General features: G+C 29.2%; 2 protein-coding genes across 2 annotated transcripts in view; one reads left to right on the forward strand and one right to left on the reverse strand.

The window, feature by feature from the left end:
* The window catches only part of LOC113378794 (potassium channel subfamily T member 2), a 209007-nt gene extending 202851 nt beyond the window's left edge, over positions 1-6156 (forward strand). The window contains exons 20-26 of the mRNA XM_026619388.1: positions 7-139; positions 2579-2779; positions 2842-2973; positions 3508-3672; positions 4217-4425; positions 4761-4857; positions 5004-6156. Coding sequence (XP_026475173.1) covers positions 7-139; positions 2579-2779; positions 2842-2973; positions 3508-3672; positions 4217-4425; positions 4761-4857; positions 5004-6131 — 2065 coding nt within the window. The 3' untranslated portion in view covers positions 6132-6156. The remainder of the gene's footprint in view (positions 1-6; positions 140-2578; positions 2780-2841; positions 2974-3507; positions 3673-4216; positions 4426-4760; positions 4858-5003) is intronic.
* Positions 6157-17407: 11251 nt separating this feature from the next.
* Positions 17408-18105, reverse strand: LOC113375237. Its single transcript, XM_026615181.1, has 2 exons — positions 17854-18105; positions 17408-17733 (listed from the first exon to the last, which is right to left on the reverse strand). Exons 1-2 carry the CDS (start codon positions 17909-17911, stop codon positions 17408-17410), a joined length of 384 nt encoding a protein of 127 aa, XP_026470966.1. The 5' UTR covers positions 17912-18105.
* Between the last annotated feature and the right edge of the window lie 13 nt (positions 18106-18118).

Raw genomic sequence — 18118 nt, forward strand, 5'->3', positions numbered from 1 at the left:
TTTCAGATTTTTTCCTGGAATTAAGAGTATTACAGAATTATCTCAGTCGTCCAATATGCGTTTTATGCAATTCCGAGCTCATGATAAATATGCCCTACATTTGTCAAAAATGGAAAAGGTAACTATATTTACAATATATATTATATTATATATAATATATTATCTATTTGATTGTAAGTTTTGCATTTATTGTTAACTTGTGTTTGTGTTGCAAACTAACAAATTGTAAGTACGTTCTACCTCATTATGTTCTCTCAAATTCAAGTTCATTCTATCATGTTCTCTCAAGTTCATTATTGTTACTATATGTTAAAATATATAGCAGTTGTAACAAATATTGTAATTAAAAATAGTAAAAAAAAATGTTGAAAACAAGTAGTTGGGCGGCTTTTTGTCCCCTGGAAAACATTCTCGTAGCAAAAAGGTTATTTAAGCAAAATGTGTGATTTTATTAGTATTAACTTCCCGTAGGGTAAGTTATAGTAATCGTCCAAAAATCGAAATCAAAAATTTTTACATTTCTCGACGTTTTGAAGGTTTCTGAACATTTTGGCATACTTCAGAAAAAATGGATGTGTGTGTGTGTGTGTGTGTGTGTGTGTGTGTTTTGTATGTCCGCGTTTTTTCGTCCACGTTTTCGGGCGCACGGATCAACCGATTTCAATGGTTCAAAAAACATTCGATTCCTATCGATAGGGAGATGTGCTGATTAGTTTTTGGCAAAGGCAGGTCCAGCCGTTACGGAGATATGGAGCAAAGAGTGCAGAAAATAGCAAGCGAGTTTTTGAGAGAACGGATCAACCGATTTGAATGGTTTAAAAAACATTCGATTCCTATTGATAGGGAGATGTGCTGATTAGTTTTTGGCAAAGGTAGGCCCAGCGGTTTCGGAGATACAGAGCGAAATGTTAAAAAAATGGCAGTTTTTGAGAGAACTAAGCGTCCGATTTAAATGATTCAAAGAACTTTTTGCTTGTTTCAACAAAATAATTTATTTTGGAAAAAAAAATTTTTTGTTTCGAATTTTTTTTTCAAAAAAATTTTTTTGTAATTTTGGATTAAAAATTCAAAAAATCACCCAGGCTAAGCACAGTCTAAGCGCCACTCTGGTACAAATGTTTACGCAAGTGCGTTTAGACTGTTTATGTACTGGAGCACTTTTCAAATTTTATGAAAATCATTGAAAAATGTGAAAATGCCGCCGAGCTAAGCCCAGTATAAGTGAAAAAGTCGCACATAATTATTTGCAAATGCGTTTAGACTGTGACTATGCGGAGCACTTTTTCAATTTTGTGTAAATTTGGCAACTATTTTTTTTTTTGAAACTTGATTCGAAATGAAATGACGATTGTTAATGTTCTGGAGATTATAAATTGATTTATTTATAATTAACTCTGCGTAGGGTAAGATATAGTAATCGCAAAAAAATCGAAAATGAAAATTTTTATATATCTTTACGTTTCAAAGGTTTCTGAATATGTTGGCATACCTTGGAGAAAATTGATGTATGTGTGTGTGTGCGTACAAGATGAACACTTATCAAATTTTCACGAAAATAGGTCTAGCGGTTTCGGAGATCTAGTAAAAAAAACTAAAAAAAATACCATTTGGCGGTCAACAATAATCATTAGACATTAAGCCGGCCACAGACGTAACTGTATACTTGCGCAACCTGCGACTTGCACATGTGTTCTGTAGCGTCTGTGGCGTGTTTTTTGCGCAACTTGACAGACTGGTGCAAGCGAGTAGGCATGAGCACTTTTTCATTATTTTAATTGCGCAACCATTCAAGTCGGCAAGTTCATTCGTTGGCCGCGTGTGGCAGCACATGTCCCGTTTTTATTTTACTTTGTAGCGAATTCATAATACAAGTTTATGAAGTTATCGACAATTAAAAGTTATTAAATTAGCCCTCTGAACACTTTGAATTCTCTTCTGATGCTGTAAATACATAAATTAATAAAAAAAATATATTTTTAGGTTATGTTTTGACATTTATTATTTGACATTTGTGATATGCTTGCGCAAGTACTTGAACATAAACTTGAACCGTCTGTGGGCGCTGTGAAAATACGCCTGGTTGCGCATTCATTCAGTTGCGCAAGTATACAGTTACGTCTGTGGCCGGCTTTAGACATATGCACATCAAATTATCAGATATTTTATAGAGATTTTAACAATAAGTATAAATTTTGTTTACATTCCTATGGGTTCCGTACCAATGTTTATCCGTTAGACGGCGACGCGGCGCTTACGCGCTTCGATATTTAGTCTCTATGCATTTAAAGCAGTAGAATTGCTTTGAAAAAAAGTTCAAAATTTCCAAAATATTTAGAAATAAATTTCTCAACAAAAAGTCAGTTTTTGTCAAAAATTTATAGTTTCTCAAAAATCTATTTTTTCAGAGTAATTTTTTTTCAAAAATGTTAATCTTATTAAAAAAAAATAATTTTTGGTACGGGAAGTTCCAGCAATTTGCCTTAAGGCACGATGCCTTAATTGCATTAAGACAGATTTCCACTTACAGCTAGTTTAAGTTCTTAAATTTATATGTAATATAATATAATATAATATAATGGTTCGTTTATTTCAGCGCGAGAAGGAGCGCGGCTCGCACATATCCTACATGTTCCGCTTGCCTTTCGCGGCCGGTTCAGTCTTCAGTGCCTCTATGCTCGATACGCTTCTATACCAGGCCTTTGTTAAAGACTACGTTATCACATTTGTAAGACTATTATTAGGCATAGATCAGGCTCCAGGTTCTGGATTTCTTACTTCTGTAAGTCGAGTTGAATTCATAATCAAAATGGTGTAAATAAAGTTGATTTGTTTAAACTTCAGATAAAAATAACAAAAGATGACATGTGGATCCGCACTTACGGCCGGCTTTACCAAAAACTTTGTTCCACTACTTGTGAAATTCCGATTGGAATTTACAGAACGCAAGACACAAGTCAATGTGATATATCTCATGTAAGTTAATGATTGAAATGTTTTAGATTTTACTTGAAATTCAAAAATTTGATATTTTTGACAAGTCCATGACAAACATGAAAGAAAACAGGTCTGTGTGTGAGGTCAATAATTGAAATTAATGCTATCGTAATATTATTTATTCTTGTATGTATGGAAATTTAAAAAAAAAACAAAAATTTCAAACAATGGTAAAACTTGAATATGGTAAAAACTAATGCAGATATTCTTCATATATAAATTTAAAAAACCATTAGTAATATTTGTTTTAAATCGAAATTTTTCTGAAAAAAGTTATTCAATTAAAAATGTACGATTTTATTTGTTTTATAGGTTTAATTTATCATTGTTTATTGTAACATTTTTATTTTAAATTTTAATTTATTTATTAAGCGTATCATATTATTACTTATCTACGAAATAGAAATTTCGTTGAAAAATACGAAATCGCAACAATGTTGTTATATGTTCCCAAATAGTCTACTCTATAATAATAGTTTTTATAATTTATATTTTTGTGAAAAAATACAACAGTTAAGTAATGAAGATGAGAAGGGTGAAGATAAAAAGACGACGACGGTCCATCGAAAATCAAGGGCTAAAGTTGGACGCTCCTCGAATGCACTCTACCACAGACCACAGGAATCTGCACCTGCGAGTTGCCTCGCTGGATGTAAAAGCTATAAATCGAGCTCAATTGTGAGTCAATAATAAAATTCAATTATATGGGTCTGTATTAAACAATTGTTATTTTCTCTTTTATTTTTTCTTGTTGGGTGCAATATCTTCCATCTACCTAAAAAGATCACTTAAACACTCCTTAATCTTCCTCTCTGAGTTGCTTATAATTATATGTGACGGGATAATATAGTTATATACGATGAAATATGACTAATCACTTACGTCTTTACGCATATAAAAGTATTTACGTGTGGTTGAGGAACAAGACTGTACCTTAGCGACCTGGCTTTTAGCTGATATTGATTCTTCTGGTATACCATCCCTGTAGATTTCAAGCACATTCGTCCTTCGAACTCGTAACTCAGAATCGGCTTCGAATTACATTAGGGGCAGTCTATAACTGACTAACAAAGGATATAAATTCATGCGAAATTTTGATTATCTTTTAGATCTTATCAAAATAAAATCAATTACTCGCATTATCCGAATCATACAGTAGTAATTTTATTGTGTTCTAAATTGTAATTTTTCGAAATACACTCTTGGTCTTATATTATTTCAGTATTCAATAAATATGGCTGATAGTGAAAGTCGGGATAATCATGTACAGCAAATAGAACGAGCTGAAATCGCAAATTTAGTACGATCTCGAATGGAATCGCTCAATCTACCAGGAGCTGATTACGATGATGTCAGCGACAAGCGTCACAGTCTTTCATACGTGATAATTAATCCAAGTAGTGATCTAAAACTAGAAGAAGGTGACATAATGTTAGTAATTCTATTATTATATTAAGATAATGAATCATGTGTATAACGAATTCAACTATTTTAACATACTTTTTATATTATGTCCACTTTATCTCTGTTTCATTGTAAATTTAGTTCTTCAATTTACAAAAAGTTCACACGTTCTGGAAGCGTGTACTCGCAATACTTTTTCTTTTTTAAACGTTTTCTGATTATTTCGGATAAAGCCGTTTCTAATAAGATAATTAAATATTTAGTTGATAGGAAATTCTAAAATATAATTTGTAATTTTTCAAAGAGCCCTAAACAAATTACAGTGGGTATAGTTTAATTGTTTAAACTGTTTTCTTTATCAGATATCTTGTGAGACCTAGCCCATTTTCTGCTCAAAAAACATTTGAACGACACAACAGCAGAAGAAAATCCAATATCAGTTTTTGTTCACAAACTATGGTGAGTTATCTCGTCTTCATATAAAATTAAAAAACCGTTGGTATATGTTACGTCGTAATTGTGCTTTCTTAAACGTAATAGTTATGATTCATGTATTTTGATAAAAAAAAACTTCTAATAACTGTTGATTTTATCACCGTATTTAGGCCGCAGCTGCTGCGGGAAGTAGGAGGGGATCTACTATAGGATGTCATCCTATTCCCCATCCCCCATCTTTAACGACACTCAAAGCAAATTCGTTATCCTTGCCAGACAGCCCTACAATCGTTGGTAAAGCTCGAGGACGATCCAACAGCCTAAGAGTCGGAGATGACATTTTACTCAGAAGGTCAAACAGCCTAAGGCAGGGGTGGTCCTATGGAATTGCAGAAGAAACAAATGGTCTAAGATGCGGAGCAAATGAATTGGGTATTTCGATGGAGAAAGGAGCAGTATCTAGAAGGAAAAGCAGTTTGGATGAGTTGGGTATAAATCATTTTAACACTCATACAAGAGGAATAAATAGCACAACTCCGATAAAAATCGCCTTCAATACAAATATAGGATTAAAAGTATCTCCTCCAGACGAGACATTCGAACAAGCCGGAAGATTATATCGAAAAAATTCTTTACGTGGTTTAACTTCCTCACCGTCATTATCTCATAAACGAATGGACAGTTTAGGATCTGATAACGAAGCAGACCAGTGTTATTTAAGAACCAGTCACTCTTCACAACGCATTGATTGTTCTTTTAATTCAACTGATCTTTTGAAAGACAGCAATGCTATGAACGAAACAAGGTTAGAGCACTCAAACAATGGTTTACAAAAATCAAATCTAATAGATTCAAATATTTCCCAACATAATTTGTTATCACCTCCATCATCAGATGGAAAATGTTTTTCGGGTCAAAACTTTTCAGTTAGAGATCTAACATTTGCAGAACGCATGGGCGTGAAGGAAAGTAATTTGTTATCACCTCACAGTGAAATAGGTTGTTCTTTAAACAATATCAAATCATGTATGGGTCAGAGTGTTATGGACGGAACGATCGAAAATGCTCTGTGCGATAATCGGTTAATTTCATCAAATTTTTCAAGAAGTGAACAAAATATTCGCGATTGTGATTTAGAATGTATGCGAACAAATTTTGATATGAAATCCGATTGCCTATCAAGTCGGCAATGCATTCTTGGTTCTAACTTAGGTAATCAAATTGGGTCTTCTAATCAAAGAGCCCAAGATAATACTCCTGCGCAAGATGCAAGAAGTCTTAAAGGAACAATAGTATGATATCACCTTATGTGGGGTAATAGAATAAGAGGTATTTTGAAGAAATAATTATTTTAAACACTGATGAACTCATCTTTTGATATTTTTCATGTATATTTCTAATATAAAAATTTTATATGCACATATTTATATCTGTTACATATATCTGTGAATTTAAAAAGCTCACTGTGATTGCGATACGTTTTATTACACTACGTATGACAAAATATGGTATAAATGTACATTACGTGTGATGAATCTAGCTATTATGACAAACTTGATTTAAATCTATCATATAAATATACATAACACTGTATAAGTTAGTCAAAGAAAACTAATTAAATTCTAATCAAAATATAATTGAGACTGGCATAATTCTTATTCTACTATCATTATAGAACAAATTTAAATGACTATAAACTTGCGATCTGCAAATTCGCAATAATTTACAGATATTAGATAAAGCTTTAAACATAAAATTTAAGGATTATTATAGTTTTTATTTAACTAATAGGAGATATATTAACATGGTTGCCTTCACTGATATATTGAATGGACGTAAATCTTCAAACTTGAAGTAAAATACATGTGAATCATAAAATATATGTGCATCAAATTTATTCTGTTAACTCGTTGACAAAATAAATTAACTATGACATAAATATAGTATCAAAGTTCTCAACATATAAAAATATATGTTTATATGCTGTCAAGGTTCGTTTTCATACTGCAGTGCATCGTGATGTTTTTATCAATATTACATTTTGTCTATATTTTTATTCTGCCATAAAGTAATTTGAAACACTCGTTAATGAGGAAAAATAATTCATGGGTGATTCTCGAAGGCATATTTTTATATATGCGAGTTTCTGAGGGTTAAACTCTGGAAAGCTTGCAACTCTTGAGTAAAATGATAGCTTTTTGCAAATGCTTACCATGACTGATAGAGATTTTAGGAAATCAAGAATAATACATATTATAAAGTAAAAGTAGCGGGACCATGATGTAGAGTGAGTGTACATAAATGATGAAATTTCAAATTGCTTGATTATTACAAAAAATTCAAGGCATATTATCAAAAAATAATGCAATCATAATCATATCAAAATATAATTAAAAAATTATATCCATATACGCAATAATTCAAATGTAAAACTTATCGCAATATTCTATTCCAAGACGTGTAAATACAATATATAGTCATATAGCTAAAATATATATTTGTATATAACGTATAATATATACAAGAATCTAATCGAAAGTATGTTATTAATAAAGTGGTCCAAAAATCATTGATAATTAAGATTTATACTTTAGCGCTGAAATATTTTATAGCTATAAAATTGTAATATAGTCTTCAAACAACTTCCAACTATAGCAAAAATTAAAACAAAAACATCTACAATATGGGTGTTGTATTATTTAATGATAAAAATAAATAAAAATTCAATGTAAATAGTTTTATTTTATCAGAATTAATTTACCACCGGTCTAGTATATGTATATATATGGATATATGGATATGGATATATAAATCAATATTGCAGGTAAATATTTTTTGTTTCTCAATTTATTTGTTTATATTTAATTTTTTAACAAAAATGTGCATAATCCATTCCTTTATAAAAAAATATTCTGTGATCACCATTATTAATATACTGTTGTTCTATATATTTGAATATTGTTCTTGACAGAAGAATCTGATGATGGAACGTACCTATTTCCAAAACGTCGTAATTAAGCATCTACGAAAAAACTTGTTTTTTTATTTATTGGATTAATTGTTTGGAAAAGAAACCCTTATTGATATATATATATATATATATATATATATATATACAGGGCCGGATTTAGAAATTTGGCGCCCTGGGGCACTGACAAAAATGCCGCCCCATCCCTAAATTTTTACTTAAAATAGTTTATATATATCATTTTTCTAAAATTAAAATAACTATTTGATTGCAGAAAATTTATTACGCATTACATAGTGTAAACAGTGGTGCTTGGCATCGTGCCTTAAGATAAATTGCTAAAACTTCCCGTACGAAAAATTAAAATTAAAACAAAAAATTCGGAAGCGATCGGCCTGCTTCAGCTGCGTACAGACAAAATAAAGAAGCGCGTAAGCGCCGCCTCGCAGAATAACAGATAAATAATTTTACAGAACCCATAGAAATGTGAACAAAATTTATATTATTAAAATATCTGATAATTTGATGTGCATATGGCTAATGATCATTTTTGACCGCCAAATGTTTCTCTTTCAATTTTTTTTATTGGATCACCGAAATCGCTAGACCTGCCTCCCACAAATTTAATCAGTTCTCCATTTGTCTATATATGCAAATTTCTTTTAATGATATTGGACGTTCCGTTTCTCAAAAAATGAATGATTATTTTTAGAATTTTGGCCCGTATTTCCGAAACAGTTGAACCTGTCTTGGCCAATAACTAATCAGCACGTCTCGCTATCAATAGAAATCGAATTATTCAAATAAAATTTGATTTTAATAAGTTTAATAAATAAAACCAATAATAATAATTTTCAAATTAATTAATAATTTTCAAAAAAATTCGAAATATAAAAAAAAGTTTTTTTTAATTCAATTTTTATCTTATATTATATTTGGAAGTGCACAAATTCATCATCGAGAAGAACATATTTTTCATCATCATCATCAAGAACATATTTTTCTTAAACATTCAACTCACTTACGAATCTTTATATTAGCCAAATTAACAAATTTTACATTGCATTTGTATAATGTTTTGTTAATTATATTTCTTGAAATTAAAAATGTTATTAAAAAAATGAGGTAAATATAGTATAGAATTTTCTTCTCACTATCCAATATTTGCCGCCCTGGGCAGTAGCCCCGACTGCCCCTACTGTAAATCCAGCACTGCATAAATAGGTATATATACATATATGTGGGGAGATCAAGCAGGCTGGCGATGATTTATAAAAAAACAATGGTACTTGTCATGTATATTTTTGATATCGTAATATTTTTTATAGTCAATAAATTTGATATATTTTTTATGTTGGGAGTTTCTAATTTAATATATTATCATAATCATTACAACTCCCACATATATAATAGAACACTTGAATAAATTTAATTTCAATTTTAGTATATACGAGATATATTTAGATATATAATTTCATACCAAGTACACAAATTTTTCATGTAGCCATTTTTTATTTTTTTTATTTTCTTATAAATTACAATCTGTCTACATAGAAAGAAATAACATAGAAATTCAAAAGGAAAACCCAGAGGTTCACTTTATATAAATGTACTAAATTATGATCCATATAATCACTATAATCTTTCCAAAACATATTCAGAATCTTTTACGACTGAATTTATGTTTATTTTCTTCAAAAATTCAAATGTAAATAAACAATGACAGGTTATCTGTGATTTTGCCAACACTAGCGCTATCAATTGCCTAATACCCAAAACTATTTATTGATAAGACAACAACCAAAGATAAATGATATTATCATTGATAACAATCTATGACAAAAATATAAGATTTGAATTTGAATATGTAGGTAACGACAAAAACTAGTTACGGGTAACGATTTATATTGTTTTGGCGCCTTTTTGCCCCCATAAAAGCTGGCACAAAAACCATGTTAAGTCATTTTGTGTTGGGACCTCGTGGAGATACCACAGTGAATGGTAAGTCATTTATAATAATTAATATTATTCTAAAACTTTTTTCAAGTAATTTCTAAAAAAAAGTCATATATTCAGTTTCTTGAAATGCATGGTGTTTCCTTGTGTTTTGATTTATTTAATTTTATTTAGTGAATTATAAATAAAAAAATGGAAACTGCTCATTATTTATATAAATCGATTTATGTTATTTTTTCTATTTCAAAATAATTTTTGCCAAAGAGTTGATGTAATGGTTTCGAAATAACTCTTCGGCCAAAATTATATTAAAATATAGAAAATAATGTAAATCCAATAATATAAATAAAAACGGTTTTCAATTTTTTTTTAAATTATAATTCAATAAAAATAAATCAAATCAAAGCGCAAGTACATATATATAGGTATATGTCTGTACATATGTTATGTAATGTATATTGTATATATTTTATATTATATAAATATAAATAATTCCAAATGTAGAATTTAGGTATGATTTTATGACATAAAATTCAATTTTATATAATTTTTTTGAATACACATTTTGATTTAAATATTGAATTATTAAATGACAAATATAAATAAGAACATATGCAGTATATGTATAAATTTTATTAAGTCTTATAACAATAAACTATGAATATTGCAATAATTGTACAAAATCATTTTAATTGAAAATGGCTAATATATTTGACTACAAAGTCAATAATAATGAAAAAAAGATTAGAATTAGAAAACTATTACAACATTAAAATTTATATTTAAACTTATGTTGGAATTATTTGCAATTGACTTGTTATAATTATAATGTAGTCGTTTAATTAATTTTTAATGTAGTTCGTTTCTTTTCAGATTTTATACAGTGCCAACAGTGTTATGTGCAGTGAATAATAAGTTCGGAGGCTTATTGTGCATTAAACTTTTTTGTTATTAATTGTAACTTAGTTTATTTGATATAGTGTTAAAAGTAATTTTTCATTTACCATTTTGCGTTATTTCGAGTACATGGTTCACTTTTTTTTTTAATTATCAAAAAACAACCGATTATGATGAAAATTGCGCGTTTGAAGCTACGTTCCTGCCGCCTACCCCCCACGGCAGGTCCAAGTAGTCGGGTTTCACATTTAAATTTAATTTATTAATTGATTAATTTTTGTTTTATATCTCTGAGTGTATGGACCCCTGCGTTGTTTTTCCCAGAAGCACCGCAACCCCATGCACTTAATTTAATAATTAATATTATTTGTGCTATTATTTTTCAAATTATTATTAAATTTGATGTTTCATTGTTTTGCTAAGTGGCCCATGGAAAGGAGTAACTTTTTTATAGATTTATAACATTTAGTTACTTTTTTTTAAAAGTTAATTTGAGTACTTTTCGTGCCGTAATGTAATGAATACAATTTCAAGAATTAACTTTACTTTTACTGGTCGCACAATAAGTCTCCTGGTGGAGGAATGCTGAATTTATAAGTAGTTGAACTTGGCAATGTTCAAGAGATGGTAAGAAACTCTGAGCTATGTACAAATCTTTTTAATCTTGATAGAATTAAATAAAATTTTAATTTTAGGTTGAAGACAGACGTTACCAGAGGAACAGGTCCTAAAAACGCTATTACTAAAACGGAAGAATGTTTACCAGGACCTTAGTGATTACCAGTGTACAAGAGTAGGATGGACCACTTTGGAACCAGGAGCGCACAAGACCACAAGAACGTTTGTTATATTCAGATAAGTTTGTTACTAAGATACATCACTTTACTAAGTAGGATGGACCACTTTACCACCAGAAGCGCACACGACCAGGAGAACGTTATATTGATAAGTATCTTACTTGCTAAGATAGATCATAAGATATTAGTTTTTTGCGATCATTTTCTATATTATTTTGTTATATTACGATATCTCTTACTTGCTAAGATAGATCAGAAGATATTAGTTTTTTTGCAATCATTTTCTATATTATTTCATCGGGGCCCCATTTACGTTATTCATTATTTATATTTGATTCGTGGACGGATTTATATACATATTATAAATAAGATATATCTCGTGCAAAATCGTGTTATATACAGTGCCAGTGTTGTGTACAGTGATATATCATAATATATACAGTGCAAATTGATATTTACAATTCAAGATCAAGATATAGTTCAAGATCAAGATACATACAGTGAAACATCAAGATCAAGATCCATGCGAGATGAAGATACATACAAGATTAGAACCAACCAGAAAATTGCCTACAAAATTGGAGGACGTACACATGAATATATTATTAAGTTAAAATTAGGCTAGAATACATTAAGCTGGTAGTTTACTATTTTTTATTTCAAAAATGGATGGGGAAGACGGCAAGGACCTTCCAGTTCGCATAGATTTCGCGTTTTTTTCGCAATTATTTAATATTAATTCATATAGCAAAACTTAATACACAAATTTATGAACTTTATAATTGCACTCCTCTATAAGCTTCATAGTGCTGGGAACCTATGAAGTTAAAGTATTTACATGGTGGATCTTAGGGGGGTACATCATGTAAATACTTTTTTTTTTTCTTTTTTTTTTTTTTTTTTTTTTTTTTTTTTTTTTCTTTCTTTTTTCTCTTAATTACAAAATTACCATAGTACATTACAATTTTACCTTTAATTTCTAACAGGTTCTTGCATCGTCTACGGTTTTTTTCTAAAGAAGATCTTCATATACATTTAATTATCTCGTGGGGTATTTTTCATGTTATATTCGTATCATTTAAATTAGGCTTAGTAAATTAGCTTAGTTAATTAATTTAAGTTATTTTGTAAGTGGACTAGGGCTGTACTCAATTTGTATGGCGACACCACAATAAAAAAAACGCGCCTGGCAACTATACCTCCTGGGTGGTGTGGAAAATAGTTGCATCTTAGCTATAAGTATAATAATTATCAATTTAATTATTTTATTATTTATATTTAATTAATATATAAATGTATAATAAAAAATGTACAATACGCTGATGTTAAATGTCCAAACATTCAATATAATAAAACTTTTAAAATAATCTTTGTTTTTCAATCTGAAAACCTCCATTTTTTTTTTCAGGTAAAATTAATATTTAATAAATAATTTAATTTTTTTTAAATTTTATTACGTTTTGAACAAGTGTGTGGTTTGGATAATAATATTATCATATTATTATGGGTTATAATATTTTGTCCAATTGTATTTTTTTCCCTCATTTTTTATTTTGAATTTTTATTTTACTAATATAGAACCAACCTGATTTTTAGTACTTGTAACATGTTACTATTAGTAATAGGGATATTATAATTGGACATAATATTATAATCCATAATAATATGATAATATTATTGATTTTGCAATATTTTGTCATAAAATATTGGTTCGATACCATAAAAATATCAGCGTTCCATTGCTGCATATTTTCATCACATAATGAATGAATAGTTACTGATGATTTGATTATTTAAATGCAATTTTAAATTGAAACTTATTCAAAAGTTAGTTTAATAATTTGCTTGTTTTCTTTTGCTGAGATTAGTCCTAAGAAAAAGTATTTGCCATAGTAACCGATATTATTATTTTTGGCATTTTGGCCCGTATTTCCGAAACAGTTGGACCTGTCTTGGCCAATAACTAATCAGCACGTCTCTCTATCAATAGAAATCGAATTATTCAAATAAAATTTAATAAGTTTAATAGATGAAACTTAATAATTTTCAAAAAATGTTGAAATATAAAAAAAAGTTTTTTTAAATTCAATTTTTATTATTTTTCAAAAAATTTTAAAGCTTCTTATAAAATGTAATTTTCAGAACGGAAAGTTTCAGTAACTTGCCGTAAGTTTTGTTAATTATATTTCTTAAAATTAAAAAGTGTTATTAAAAAAATGAGTTGATTATATGGTATAGAATTTTCTTCTCACTATCCAAATTTTGCCGCTCCCGAAAATTTGCCGCCCTGGGCAGTAGCCCCGACTGCCCCTACTGTAAATCCAGCACTGTATATAGATATATATATATATATATATATATATATATATATATATATATATATATTGAATGGTAGAGTCTTGGATTTGTGTATATTTTGTAGAGTTTCGAACAAGAATCCAAAAATAATACAAAATAAAAAACAAGAAAAGTTCTTAATAAACAATTTCTTTATTTAATTATTTGTTTACTGTCAACGTTTCGGAACTAGGTACGTTCCATCTTCAGGACATCTGTCAAGAAACATGATCTTGATGAGATTTAAGCAAACAATATGTTTAGGAATAGAAAATAGATTTTTCTTAAATAATAAATTAATTGTAACAAATAATAATGTACAGCAATATGATAATATGATCAAATTGAAAATGATAAAAATAAATGAGTGGATTATCAGAACAGGATATTAAAAATAATAGAAATTTTTTGAAAGTTATGGAAAATTTTTTAAGAAAGGATTAATGATAAAATTGAATTAATTACCTGTATGTTTGAATATCCGTTAGCACTTTTTCACTAAACAAGAATTTTTGACAAAAAATGAATTTGTGAGTTATTTTTCCGCCGAATAGTTAACTTTTGTAAATCAAAATTACTAAAAGTGTTGTCTTTTTTTAAAATTATTATTTGAAAACAAATAATATTGTATTCGATGTTATACTATTGGCTTTTGGAAACGAACTAACTGTATTTGGTGGTTCATATGTAACACGTGTAAACACTTGAAACGAGAACTGTGAATTCGCGGAGAGTTGTCTTATTCTCATGAATGTTTCTAACAGTGTCAACATTAGATCAGATCACAACCTATTACATGATTCATATTTAAATTTTTTACACTTTTTGACAAACAATTAATATCGACTTCCTTTTAAGTTCAATAATTTAAGTATTTACACCCTGACATGAAAAAAACACACACATACAATCTCACAGTTCTCGTTTCAAGTGTTTACACGTGTTACATATGAACCACCAAATACAGTTAGTTCGTTTCCAAAAGCCAATAGTAGATCTATATTGAATTATAATGGCGCTGCAAATAGAAACAACCAATTCGAATTAAATACTATATCTGATGGCGATCAATATGAACCTAATTCATTAATTTAATCAATGTATCAATGAATTTTCTACAATGTTGTTCACTTATGTAATTGGTTTATGGGTAGTAATTAAAAAATATATTTTGATACCATATATTTCTCGTATATATTAGTATTTTTTTTAAATTATTTTTTATAATATCCTGGATTTTGTTGCGATATTGAAGACACTCCTAGCAAAAAACTTCAAAAATTCAAACTGAATTGAGAAAGAAATAATTTTTCGACGGCCTCTAGATGCATAGATAAATAAGCAAGTCTAGATGTTTTATTTCACTTCTGGCAATCGAAGGAAACCGTCCCTATGAAATTTAAAAAGTTTTAACTGAGTAGAGGAGAAACAATATTTAACTAGTGGGGTGGGTGGCATCGTGCCTTAAGGCAAATTGCTGGAACTTCCCTTACCGTAACGAAATGTTCGAGGAATACTGAATTTTCAAATAGATTATTATAAATATTGTAACATTGTCTAATACTATATAAACTGAATTGCAAAGTTGAAATTATTTGTTTAAAGTATATTAGAACTATAGTCAGAATTAAAAATAAAATCTAAATTATTTTCGATATACAAAAAATTAAAAAAAAAAAAAAATTGAAACAAAATTTTTTATTTCCAAAATCAATTATTTTGTTTAGACAAGCAGAAAGTTTTTTGAATCATTTAAATCGGACACTTAGTTCTCTCAAAAACTGCCATTTTTTACATATTTAGCTCCGTATCTTCGAAATGGCTGGGCCTGCCTTTGCCAAAAACTAATAAACACTTCTCCGAATCATTACTAATTGAATGTTGTTTAGATCATTCAAATCGGATACTCCGTTCTCTCAAAAAGTCGATTTATATTTTCTGCACTCTTTGCTCCGTATCCCCGAAACGGCTGGACCTGCCTTTGTCAAAAACTAATCAGCTCTTTTCCCTATCGATAGAAATCAAATGTTTTTTGAACCATTCAAATCGGTTGATCCGTGCGCCCGAAAACGTGACTGGAAATTTGTATCCATACATACATACATACACACACACACACACATCCATTTTTTCTGAGGTATGCCAAAATGTTCAGAAACCTTCAAAACGTCGAGAAATGCAAAAATTTTCAATTCCGATTTTCGGCCCATTACAATAACTTACCATACGGGAAGTTAAAAAACGCCATGTTTTATTAAATTTTGGCAAAATCTAGAAACCATCCTCCTTTATTATTGATCATAATAAATTTATGAAAGGTGTCGATTATGCTGATTTATAACTTACCTTTTTCTCTATAATTCGCCGTACGAAAAAGTAGGTAAAGACGATGTAATAAATTGTGCATTAAAATTGTGCAAATAAAACTTATAAATAGTTTCTACATGAAAAATCAAAAGGGGACAAAATCAACAATGTTACATGACGCCGAAACACTTACATCATAACAGTTAAATTTTATAGACTACTTATATTCCAAGTATGTTAGAAAATGCACAAAATCATAAACTAGTTAAAATTCGCACAGGCGTGTCAAATATTAATCGCCAATGCACAGTTTGTTAAAAAAAACATAAAAAAAAGTTTATCATGTTATATGTATCGAATGTGTTGTGTGCCTCTTCATAAAGAATCGAGAATGTTTTTTTAGATACACTTATTATAATCATATACAAGCAAATTACTAAAATCCAATATTATATTGGAATATATATTATTATAAATTTATATTATTGTAATGTTATACTTATTAAATTTATTTAATAAATATATATATACAGAGAAACGTTTCGTAAACCGATGACTCAAAAATTATTCTAAAGGTAAGAGTCAGTAATCACACTTTACCTAAATATAAGTAAGTTTTAATAATGTGACGTATTAGCTTAGTAGCAAATATACTGAAAGTCTACCTTATGCTTTCATGTGGTTTAAAGTAGCAAGAAAATAATAATCTAGTTTCTCTTGGAAAATATTTTCTGTCTTATAGCGATTCTTAGGTTTTCAAGCATTTAAAATTTAATGCCTATTAAGAGTTTATGTTAGTGAAACTACTAACTACTAAAAACAATCACTTCGATTGATGACTATTTGTCAATTTTATATACACAATTATGAATACTCATTAATAATTTCATTTACTCAATTTATTGTAAATATTCAACATATATAAAATAATTTCATATGGTTTGACAAATTGTCACATTAATATATAGGTAGTACTGTGGTAGTACATGTAATACAAAATATAAATTTATATTTTCAATATACCTAATAATAGATACATTATGTATAAATTATTACCTACAATTAATAATTAAATCACATTGTAATCAGAGCTAATTATTTACTTCATATATCATCAAGAAAATTAAATCACATTTTATTATCACTCACTTATTATATCACAGTTTCTCTTAACTAAATTAAATTTTTAATTTTGACTTATTAAAATTCAGGTAAAAAAGTTAAAATATCAGCAAATTAAAATGAGAACTATATCATATAATAAGGTGAATGAAATATGCTTGCATGCTGCCGCCTAGCTCGTTTCTTGCGATTATGCAAAGAACCGTATTCTGCTTAAAGCTAATGAAAATCTTAGTAGGTTACAACCCTGATCAAGCCACTGTTTCGGTGGCTTTGAAAATTGTTGAATATTCATTCGATTGTAGCCACGACTGGGAACTGCTAAAACTCCGTATTGTGCAGGAACAAAACCACATTCCAACATTAATGAATAAATCACTGTCAGTAGAACATCAGTCGAAGTAGTAGTTTGCTCAGTATTCTCAGTCAGTGGCTCATAGGCTGCCTCCTGCGCGAGTTTTACGTGAAGAGGGAGGTTATGAGAATCACAATCCTGAAGCAAACGCGGAGATTCTTCTACGAAAAGTAGAAGAGAATTGCTCATGAATAATACTGATGTGAATTTCATTTATAATGAGTAGATGACAAACTACTACAACTATAACATTGATGACAATTTTAAAACGGTTTACATACCTTTCAGAGAGCAGGACAGTGAGTTATTTGAATCGGTACGTGTATAACTCTCGGCCATTGTAATTATTGTTCATTTCTTTTTAACTTGCATATAAAATTACACATAAACCGAATGATTTGTCAAAAATTGCTTAATTACATGCAAAAATAACGATTTTGTCATAGCATGTCAAACGATCGGCATCTCGGCAACGAACAGGCTTTACGAGCGTTACGAGTCGGGTTACGAAGAGCGGCCGCCAGCGGGCGGGAACAAATAAACAAA

Source organism: Ctenocephalides felis, unplaced genomic scaffold (genome assembly GCF_003426905.1).
Source record: "Ctenocephalides felis isolate EL2017-DRISC unplaced genomic scaffold, ASM342690v1 CF-g0.4_SCAFFOLD_01886, whole genome shotgun sequence".
NCBI lineage: Eukaryota > Metazoa > Arthropoda > Insecta > Siphonaptera > Pulicidae > Ctenocephalides > Ctenocephalides felis.

Coding starts and splice junctions, on each gene's coding strand:
- LOC113375237 (XM_026615181.1), bottom strand. CDS start 17,911: ATGGCCGAGAGTTATACACGTACCGATTCAAATAACTCACTGTCCTGC. Junction 17,734..17,853: donor ACTGTCCTGCTCTCTGAAAG/GTATGTAAACCG, acceptor TACTTTTCGTAG/AAGAATCTCCGCGTTTGCTT.